The 11,546-nt window shown below is 38.4% G+C and overlaps 1 protein-coding gene across 8 annotated transcripts in view; it reads right to left on the bottom strand.

Annotated features, from left to right (window-relative positions):
* Positions 1-1,640: 1,640 nt before the first annotated feature.
* The window catches only part of Dnah9 (dynein axonemal heavy chain 9), a 373,887-nt gene continuing 363,981 nt past the window's right edge, over positions 1,641-11,546 (bottom strand). For all 8 annotated transcript variants that reach the window (XM_087192015.1, XM_004857554.3, XM_087192018.1 and 5 more), the window contains one exon: positions 1,641-2,095. In XM_087192015.1, the coding sequence (XP_087048141.1) occupies positions 1,868-2,095 (228 nt within the window). In that variant the 3' untranslated portion in view covers positions 1,641-1,867. The remainder of the gene's footprint in view (positions 2,096-11,546) is intronic.

Genomic DNA, 11,546 nt, shown 5'->3' with positions numbered 1-11,546 from the left:
CCTCTTTCTCTTGGCATCTTTGTTGGGCTATCATTTTTCACAAAGTGCTCTGTGCTTTTAAATCTTTATTATCTCATATTGCTTGTAGGTGTTACAAGAAATCAGTAGTGTTGATCCACTTTTTAATACTGCCTAGAGGTTTATTAACATACATATCTAACCTCTCCAATGGTCCGTGTCTTCCAAAGTTATATGCCTTAAAGTGCCCTGCTCTCATATAGTAAGAGTTCTGTCTTCAACCACTTAGTCTTCTTGCTTGGTCTCAATACATTTTTCTGGGGAGTGTCATGAAGGATGATACTAATGAGAAAGGCAGAACTATTTCTCTGAAAACAGGAGACTACAAGATGTTCTCAGACAATGAAAAATTGATAGGAAAGGAGGGACAAAACTCAAGTTGGAGTTCATGGACTCGAGGAATTTGTTCACTCTCTTACAGTGTAAAGAGGAGTAAAGCCCCACTGGCCCGAGATTTAGCTCTGGTTCTGCCGCCTGCCTCGCAAGCGCAAGGTCCCCAGTTTAATCCCCCGTACCAAAAAAAAAGAAAAAAGCTCCACTTGAGATTCAGGACCTGTGACGAAGAAAACAGGAAAATCGTGGAAGAACTGGTATTACATTCTGTATTCTGCGTAGGAGAGATTTATAGGATGATGGGATTTGATGTTTTAAATTGGGTTCTCAGTGTGTGGCTTCAGAGCAGCAGCAATGGCATTTTGTTAAACTTACTGAATCACAAATTCTGAAGGGTGGGATTCAGCAATTTTTTGTCTTAACAAGCCCTCCAGGGGCCCCTGATACCTGATGTAGTTTAAAAGCCACTGTTCTAAATAGCAATTAATAATTTTTTTAAAAGTCTCTGCAAGGCTATAAGGGAATAATAATCCCAGAAGGAATACTGAGCCTTCCCAGACTTCTTACCAAGTCACCATGTAGCACTCTAAAACTCAGCATAACTGGAACTCTTTGTGTTTCTAGTGAACATTTGTTCTGCAGAGTAAAATATGAAAAACGTTTAGGTTAAAAAGTGTTAGAGGAAGAATTTCTCCTTGGGTACCTCTTAATGGTCTCAAGAATGACAGAGACACAGGGTACTTGCTCACAATTGTGTCCTTAGCAAATAGGGGTCGGATAAAAATGCATAGAATAGATTTGTGAATTAATGAAAGTACCACATGTGTACTTTCCTTAGCCTCTATAGCAGGGATCAGCAAGACACGACCCATTATGTGTTATAGTAAATAAAGTTTATTGGAATATAGCCATACTTATGTATTACCTGGACTGCTTTTGGGCTGCCATGGCAGAACAGAGGAGTTGAAAGAGACAATATGGCCAGCAAAACCTCAAATATTTATTATCTGGCTCTTTACAGAAAAATTTTGATGATCCCTTAATCTAGGATAATGCTTCCCAAACTGTAATGTACAGGTAATGTACAGGCCGATCACCAGGAAAGCTGGTGAAGATGGAGATTCTGATTCATGGGCAATACCAGTGTCACTTGGAGTACCTGGGAGCTAGACCACTGAGGATATGTGCTGTGTAATAAGGGCAAGGCTCAAGTGTTTGTGGCTTGTTTCTGTTAGCCTTTTCAAGGTCACTTATGACTCAGCAACTCTGAAAAGCTGGCCAGGACACAGTTGAATAATCAATCACTTTATTAGGAAAGGTTAGTACTACAAAATTTTTTTCCAGTAGTTCCTGGGCTCAGTCTCACTTTGGGCACCAGTTTCCAGGCAGAGTTCTACAGAAGTTGAGTGCTCATTTCTTACCTTCTAAGTGTTTGTGGTCACTCCTCCTCCTACCTGTCTTCAGAGAATCTCTAGCTCACCCTCCTTCCATGTTTTCTCAGTGGCTCTTCAGAAAGCTAAATCTGGAGAAGCAAGGCTACTCCTGCTAGAACCCACTTGGATGGATTTTCCTTAGTCTTCAAGTTGAAAGTCCACACGTAGGTGGGTCCCCGCTGACAAGTCTTGTACACAGGGCAAGAATAGACATTGCGGCAATCCTGTTTATCTGCAGGAATGGCCTTGATGAACATCACAGGCATGGGAGGTGTCAGATCCTTCAGCTTTGCCTCCGTAATGATCCCAGCCTGAGGACGAGAACATGAGATGAGCTATCTTAGATGTCACCCAGAGCCCAGCCTGCCAGCCTTGTTCCTGTTAGAAGAGATGTGAGACGGATATCCTGGCTGCCTCTCTGCCTGCTTCCCTTGCAGTTTCAATAACTCACAGTGGAAGCCATCTCATACTTAGAAGACATTTTTCTTTCCAGCCTAAATCACTTCTTTTTTTTTTTTTTTTGGTACCAGAGATCGAACTCAGGACCTTGTGCTTGCAAGGCAGACGCCTGAACTACTGAGGTAAATCTCTGGCCTGATCGCTTCTTGATGTTTAGTTCCAAAAGTTTTTATTTATCAAGTACCCCTTTGGAACTTGATTTTCCCCTTGTTTTATTTTTTTCATTGAATTTTCTAAGAATATTGAATGCAACTATTTGGCAGATGTCATGAAGACACAGGTTTTTTTTTTTGATACCAGTGATCGAACTCAGGACCTTGTGCTTGCGAGGCAGGCAGTGGCACCACTGAGCTAAATGCCTGCCCCTGATGACACAATTCTGATAGCAAAGGTTTTTGTTATATTCCATTTCTTTTTCTTTTCAGTTTCACATACAGTCTTATCCACCTCTACAGCATTTTAACTTTTTTGTGTGTGTGTGGTACTGAGGATTGAATCCAGGGGAGCTCTACCACTGAGCTACATCCTCATCCATTTTTTTTTTTAAGTTCTTTGATTGGTACATTTTAGGTATACAATTCATTTACTTTTATCATTGGGTGTTTATACCTGTAGATGATATATCTTGGTTTTTTTTTTTTGGTACCGGGGATCGAACTCGGGTCCTTGTGCTTGTGCAGCAGGCGGTGAAACCACTGAGCTAAATCCCTGGCCCAGGTAAGGTTTTTTTTGGTACCGGGGATCGAACTTGGGTCCTTGTGCTTGCAAGGCAGCCGGTGGCACCACTGAGCTAAATCCCTAGCCCTGGTTCTTTTTTGTTTTTCCCTCATTACCTGTGCACCCTTCACCCGCTCCATCCTTCCCTATTTACATAGATTTCATTTCCATTTTTCTTTTCTTTTCTCATAGTTTTTCCTTTCCCTCTTTTCCTTTCCCCTTCCCCTCCTTTCACTCCTTCGTCTTTGGACCTTTTTTCCTATTTCAAATTATCAATTATTCATTTTCATCATTTTAACCCTTGTTTACACTATCAGTTTCTCACTAGTGAAACTTCGGTATTTACACATGTGTGTCCTATTTATTTCACTTAAGAGTATGGCCTCGATATGCATCCATTTAGCTATAAATGACTCTAGTTTTTCGTTCTTTATGGCTGAGTAGTACTCCATTTTATAAAAAAACCACATTTTCTTTGTCCAGTTTCCAGTTGATGGGCACTTGGGCTGCTTCCAAGCTTTAGCTATTACAAACTGTGCCACTATGAACATGGGTCCATATATCACTGTGGTATGATTCTTTTAATTCTTTGGGGAAGATACCCAGTAGGGGAATAGCTGGGTCAAATGGGACCTCTAGTCCTAGTTGTTTGAGGTATCTCCATATGGATTTCCACAGTGGTTGCACCAGTCTGCACTCCCACCAACAATGGAGAAGGGTTCCTTTTTCCCCACAACCCTGCTAGCATTTGTTATTTGTTGATTTCTTGATAGCAGCCATTCTTTCTGGGCCTCACCCATTTTTTAAAATTTTGAGACAGGGTTTCACTAAGTTGCCCAGGTAGACTTCACACTTGTGATCCTCCAGTGTCAGCCCTGCTCAGTGCTGGGATACAGTCATGCACCACCACACCTAGCTTACAGTCTATCTTTAATCATGTAATAAAGACCTGATCGTTTTGTAGCTTTCCAGATAAGGCCTCCTTAAGATTTTCTGAGATGTCTCAATAAGAACTGTCGAGGGCCAGTGTCCAGTTGACTAGAGTTTCCTACTGGTTCTGAGAAATGTTCTCAGAAATAAGGGAGTCCCTTGCTCAAATTAATTTAGAAAACGGTGCTTTCCATACTCTGGACTTGAAGCTTTACAGAATATACTAGCACACTGAAGATGCAGAGAAGTCTTAGCAGTAAAGAAAATAATAAAACTGTATTTAACCTGGTATTTCCCAAGTTTAGTTGACCACATGACCTTTTCCTTTGTAACCTGTTCATTTCACGTGGTGCTAGTGTTAATATGTAACATACTTTGGGAAAAACTGATTCAGAGTGATTCACAAATTTAAATTTCTTCTGTTCATGTGACTCCAAGCCCCTTATGAACAGTTTGGTTTATTTTTATACAATTCATTTAGAGGGCCGAGGATTTAGCTCAGTGGTTCCGCCACCTGCTTTGCAAGCGCAAGGTCCCGAGTTCCATCCCCGGTACCAAAAAAAAAAATTTATTTAGAAGGAAAGATACTCCTTCTTGGTTAGCCTAGAGGCTGATATAAGGCATAGTGAGTAACAACTAAATTACTGGAGACACCCTTGTCCCCCAAAATTGTTTGCAATGAGAAGGATCAGGGGCAGAACTTTTTCACATACCATAAAGCCAATCATATTAAAGTGTGTAATTCAGTGGTTTATAGTACTTCCATGAAGTGCAGACATGTCTAATGACTGTCTAATTCTAGATTATTTTCATCACCACAAAAGAAACTGTAGCCGCTGGCCTTCACCATTAGCACAGGGTATTGATAGTGCCTGTTGTGGTTCAGTAGTACAGTGGTACCTCGGTTCATAAACTTAATTCTTTCCACGATTCTGATCATGAAACATCAGATTTCCCCATAAGGTTCAACATCATCCATTGCGGAGTTTGTGAACGAAAGCAAAATTTTGCGAACATTTATGTCCCCGAACTGAAGTGTTCACACACAGAAGTGTTTGTGAACCAAGCCATCATTATATATTTCTTCCTTCAATTCTGTTTTTGTTCGTGAATTTTGGGACTCTTATTAAGTTTATATGTTTATATAAACATCATCTTGATGGCTTGACCTTTTTTATCATTATAAAATGACCTACTTTGTTTCTATAATATCTCTCTCTTCTGTCTTTTCTCCAGAAACAGTGTTGGTCTTATAAAATCTATTGTGTGTGATAATAGTATAGTCCCTTAGCTCTTTTGGGTACTTCTTAGTTGATACATCTTTTCGCATCTGTTTACTTAGTCTGTTTTGTCTTTGAATCTAAAACATGTCTCTTGTAGACAGCATACAGGTGGATCAGGGTGGGTTTTTGTTTTTAAAATTCTATCAACTGCTTTTTAAAAAAATTTTATTTTATTGGTACATATTAGGTATACAATATAATGACATCCATTATTGGAAATTTGCACCTTTGCATAATCTCTCTTGGTTCTTATTTTTCCCCCTGCCCTCCCTTCAGCCCCTCCATCCCTCCCTATTTACAAAGACTTTGTTTCCATTTTTTCATTTTCTCGTATTAATTCCAGTCCCTTCTTTCCTTTCCCCTAGCCCTCCCACTTCCCCTTTCCCTTTGCCCCTTTTCTTCCTATTTCACATTATCTATTATACCTTTTAGTCCTTATTTACACTTTCAGTTTCTCACATTAGAGAAACTTCAGTATTTACACATGTGAGTCCTATTTGTTTCTCTTAAGAGTATTGCCTCCATATGCATCCATTTAGCTATAAATGTCTCTAATTTCTCTCTCTCTTTTTTTTTTTTTTGGTACCGGGGATTGAACTTGGGACCTTGCGCTTGCGCAGCAGGCAGTGAAACCACTGAGTAATTTCTCATTTTTTATGGTTGAGTAGTACTCCATTTTATAAAAAAAATTTTCTTTATCTAGTCTCCAGTTAATGGGCATTTGGGCTGCTTCCAAGTTTTAGCTATTCCAAATTGTGCTGCTATGAACATGAGTGCACATACATCACTGTGGTATGATTCTTTTAATTCTTTGGGGAAGATACCCAGGAGGAGAATAGCTAGGTCAAATGGGACTGCCAGTCCTAGTTCTTTGAGGTATCTCCATACTGATTTTCACAGTGGTTGCACCAGTCTACACTCCCACCAGCAGTGGAGCAGGGTTCCTCTTTCCCCACAGTCCCGCCAGCATTGGTTATTGGTTGATTTCTTGATAGCAGCCATTCTTTCTGGGGTGAGGTGGAATCTCAGCATTGTTTTCATTTGCATCTCTCGAATGACCAGTGATGTTGAACATTTTTCGTATGTTTTGTCTGCTATTTCTACTTCTTTGAGAAATGTCTGTTCATTTCAGATGCCCATTTTTGGATTGGGTCTTTAAATTTGGGAGGTCTGATTTTTTTAAAGTGCTTTATAGATTCGAGATAGTAGACCTTTGTGTGAGGAACAGTAGGTGAAGATTTTTCCCCACGTTGTGGGTTGTCTCTTCACACTGCTGGTGGTTTCTCTTGCTGTGCAGAAGCTTTTTAATAAGAAGAGATCCCACTTGTTGATTGTTTGTGCTAGTTCACGGGCAACTGAGGTTTTGTTCATAAAATCTTTTCCTACACTAAAGTCTTCAAGAGTTCTACCTAACCTCTCTTCCAGTTGATTCAGTGTTTCTATTTTAATATTTAGATCTTGAATCCACTTTGATTTTAGTTTAGTGCATGGTGAGAGATATAGATCTAGTTTTAGTTTTTGGCAAGTTGAAACCCAATTTTTCCAGCACCATTTATTAAAGAGTCTATCTTTCCTCCAGTGAGGGTGTTTGGCTTCTTCATTGAAGATGAGATAGCTGAGTGTGTCTGGAGTTGTTTCGGCATCTTCTAATCGGTTCCACTGGTCCTCAGGTCTTTTTCTTTGCCAGTACCATGCTGTTTTTATCACAGTAGTTTTGTAGTATAGTTTCCAGTTGGGGGTTGTGAAACCCCCTGGCATGTCTCTATTACCTAGAATTTGTTTTGCTATTCTGGGTCTCTTGTTGTTCCAAGTGAATTTTTGGATTGTTTTCTCAAGGTCCTTGAAGTATGCTGCTGGGATTTCAATTGGCATTGCATTGAATTTATATAGCAGTTTTGGAAGTATGGCCATTTTCACTATGTTGATTCTTCCTACCCAGGAGCAAGGGATGTCTTTCCATTTTCTGATGTCACCTTCAATCTCTCTTTTCAAAGTGCTATAGTTTTCAGAGTAGAGGTCTTTGATTTCTTTTGTTAGGTTGATTCCTAGGTATTTCAGGTTTTGGATGCTATTGTAAAAGGAAGTGTTTGCCCTATTTCTGTCTCAGTGAGTCTGTTGTTCATATAGAGGAAAGGTATTGATTTTTGTGTGTTGACCTTGTATCCAGCTACTCTACTGAATTGGTTATCAAGTCTAGAAGACTTTTGGTGGCATTCTTGGGTTCTTCTATATAGAGTATCACGTCATCTGCAAATAATGACAATTTGACTTCTTTATTTCCTATCTTTATTCCTTTTATTTCTTTCTTGTCTAATTTCTGTGGCTAATGTTTACAAAACTGTATTGAATAAGAGTGGTGATAGTGGACATCCTTGTCTTGTTCCTGATTTTAGTGTGAAGGATTTCAGCTTTTGACCATTTAGTATGATATTAGCTGTTGGTTTTTCATAGATGGCTTTTATCAGATTGAGGTAGAGACCATCTATTCCAATTTATTGTAGGGCTTTTGTCATAAATGCATGTTGGATTTTGTCAGATGCTTTTTCTGCATCTATGGAGATAATCATATGGTTTTTGTCCTTGGCTTTATTGATATAGTATATTACATCGATTGATTTGCATATGTTGAACAATCCTTGCATCCCTGGGATGAATTCCACTTCGTCAGGGTGTATGATCTTCTTGATGTTCTTCTGCATTCTATTTGCCAGTATCTTATTAAGGATTTTTGCATCTATCTTCATTAGTGAGATTGGCTTATAGTTCTCTTTTTCAGTTGGGTCTTTCTCTGCTTTGGGGATCAAAGTGATGCTTGCTTCCAGGAATGAATTCGGGAGTATTGCCTCCCTTTCAATTTCATTGAAGAGTTTAAACAGGAGTGGCAGTAGTTCCTCTCTAAATATCTTTTAGAATTCAGCAGTGAAGCCGTCAGAACCGGGGCTTGTCTTACTTGGCAAGTTTTTAATTACGTTTTTAATTTCATTGATTGATAATGGGTTGTTTAGAATTTTTAGGTCTTCTTCCTTCAGGTTTGGTAATTCATATGTATCTAGGAATCTGTCCATTTCTTCTGTGTTTTGCATCTTATTGGTGTATAGGTTTTCAAAGTAGGTATTGATGATCCTCTGGATTTCTGCTGGGTCAGTTGTTGTTGTAATTTCATCCTTTTCATTCCTAATTGCATGGATTTGGGCCTTTTCTTTCCTTTTTCTGATAAGGTTGGCTAAGGGTTTGTCAATTTTGTTTCTTCTTTCCAAGAACCAACTCTTTGCCTCATTAATTTTTTGTATCATTCTCTTAGCCTCCATTGCATTGATTTCTGCTCTGATCTTTATAATTTCCTCCCTTGTATGTGCTTTGGGGTTGTCCGGCTCTTCTTTTTCTAGAAGCTTGAGGTTCAGTATCAGGTTGTTTAATTGGGCACGCTCTGTCTTCCTAATATGAGTATTCACTGCTATGAATTTCCCTCGTAAGACTGCTTTCATTGTGTTCCATAGATTCCAATATGTTGTATTGTCATTGTCATTGAATTGAAGGAACTGTCTGATTTCTTCTTTAATTTCCTCTGTGCCCCATTGGTTATTCAGAAGTGTGTTGTTCAATTTCCATGCATTTATGAAATTCTTGTGGTTTCTTTTGCTATTGATCTCCAATTTCTTCGCACTATGGTCTGATAATATACAGGGGATAACTTCAATTCCTTTGCACTTACTTAAACATGTTCTATGAGCGAGTACATGGTCTATTTTGGAGAACAACCTGTGTGCAGCTGAAAAGAATGTGTATTCTGATTTTATGGGGTGGAACACTCTGTAAACATCTGTTAAAGGTATTTGTTCAAGAGTTTGATTAAGTTCTAGTATTTTGTTGCTTATTTTTTGTCGAGTTGATCTATCTATTTGTGACAGTGGGGTATTGAGGCCCCCCACTACTACTGTATTAGTGCATATATGACTTTTCATGTCCGTTAGTATTTATATATATATATAGTTAGCACACTAGTGTTTGTTGCATATGTATTTATGATTGTCATCTCTTCCTGTTGGATTGTTCCCTTTACAAGTATGTAGTGTCCTTTTTTGTCTCTCTTAATCAGTGTTGGTTTGCAATCCACTTGATCTGCAAAGAGGATAGCTACTCCTGCTTTTTTTTGGGTTCCTGTCGCATGGAGTATTGTTTTCCACCCTTTATCTTTCAGTCTATGAGTTTCTTTTTGAATTAAGTGTGTTTGTTGCATGTAGAATATTGTTGGATTTTGCTTGTTGACCCATTATCCCAGTCTATTTGTTTTGATTGATGAATTGAGACCATTAACATTGATGGTTATAACTGATACGTAGTGACTTTTCCTTGTCATGACTTTTTCCTTTTTTGGATTCTCCCCCTTTGCATTTAATTTATTATCGTGCCAGATGGGTTCATTCTGCTTTGCTTCCTGGGGTTGTGATCCTCATTGTCTTTTCCTAGGATGTTATCTAAAATTCTGTGGAGTGCTGGTTTGGTATTCATGAAGTTCCTAAGGTGCTCTTTGTCATGAAAGTATCTTATTTGTACATCCATTTTGAAAGATAGTTTTGCAGGGTAGATCTATCTTGTTTGGAGGCTGTTTTCCTTTAGGGCTTGGAATACGTCACCCCAAGCTCTTCTTGCCTTGAGGGTTTGTGTTGAGAAGTCTGCTTTGATTCTGATGGGCTTTCCTTTGTATGTGATTTGTTTCTTTTCTCTAACTGCTTGTAGAACTTTGTTCTTCTGTTGGGTTTCTGGAATCTTAACAATTATATGCCTATGTGTACATTTTTTTTTTTAATCTAGGCTAGTTGGAGTCCTATATGCCTCCCTTATCTGTATGTCAAGTTCTTTCCCCCTGCTTATGAATTTTTCTGCCATTAGTTCTGCGAACATTTTTTTTTTAATGTCATCTGCACTCTCTCTTGTTTCTTTGTTGACTCCAATCAGTCTTATGTTATTCTTCTTTGCATTGTCTAGCAGCTGTTGTATTGATTTCTCATGGTCCCTTACTATTTTCAATCAGTTTTTCTTTTCCTGGTCACTAATTGGAATCTTATCTTCTATATCTCAAATTCTGTCCTCACATTGGCTCATTCTGCTGTGTAGACTTTCAGTGGAGTTTTTAATCTCCTGGAAATCTGTTTGCATCTGTTTTATGGATTCCATTTGTTTCCTCTGTTGGGATTCCATCATGTTCCTCAGCTCCTCTCTAGATTTATTAATCATGTCTTGCACTACAAGCATAGTCTCTGCTGTTATCTGAGAAATTATTTCTGATTTCATTTTTCCCAGATCCTCTTTTGTTGCTAGTTCAGGGAGTCCAGGTGGTTGAGTATCAGAGTGTTCCATCTCATTTCCCTTTCAGGTTGCTCTAGGTTATCTGGAAGTCTGTTTTTGAGACTTGTTTGCATGTCTTCTCATTTCAGTGGGGGGATGATGTGGGGAGGTCCTCTGTGCTGGGAGTGGTGGAACGGCAGCCTGGAAACTCCTTCCTCTCTATCAACTGCTTTTTGTTGTGGTATTTAGTCCATTTATATTTAATGTAAGTAGGATTTATGCCTGCTACTTTGGTACTTTTTTGTTCCTTAATTCTTCCATTAATATTCTTTTGTTTTAATAGATTTAGTGTACCATTTTTAATTCCCTTGTTTATTATTATTATTATTATTATTATTTTTTTTTTTGGTACCAGATATTGAACTCAGGACCTTGCACTTGAGAGGCAGGCAGCAGAACCACTGAGCTAAATCCCCAGCCTCCTTGTTTATTATTTTTAAAAATTATTTTTTAAATGGTTGCCTCGACATTACTATTAACATTTCAATATATAACAGTCTATTTCAGATTAATTGCAACTTAATTTCAATAATATACAAAAATCTTAACTCCTGTATAGCTTCATTCCCTCTCCTCTTTGTGTTCTTTTTATCATTCAGATTGCGTCTTAATGCATTTTATGCTTATCAACACTGATTTATAATTATTGCCTGTATAAGGTGTATAAGGTGTCCTTTAAATCAGGTAGGAGAATAATGCTGGTTGCAAACAAAAGGGCATTTGTACTGTCATTAATATTTGCATATGTATACCTTTACTGATACTTTATTTTTTTGTGTGAACTTCTATTACTGTCTCCTTTCTTTTTTGCTTCACTCTGAGGTACCTCATGTATTATTTTCTGCTAGTGACAAATTCCCATTCATATACAGTGGACCCTTGACTTACAAACTAGATTGGTTCCCAAGGTCTGGTTGTAACTCAAGTTGGTTGTAAGTCAATTCAGCTGAGATCTGGATGTTTACTTGTGTACATGCTATAGATAACAAGAGGCAGATGAATCTTCCATTAGCCTAATTAACCCAAG

This window comes from Heterocephalus glaber, unplaced genomic scaffold (assembly GCF_053883595.1).
Source record: "Heterocephalus glaber isolate CG9 unplaced genomic scaffold, H.glaber_assembly_v1.0 deba00001564, whole genome shotgun sequence".
In the NCBI taxonomy this organism is placed as follows: Eukaryota; Metazoa; Chordata; class Mammalia; order Rodentia; family Bathyergidae; genus Heterocephalus; species Heterocephalus glaber.
This window is presented reverse-complemented; position numbering and strand designations above follow the sequence as displayed.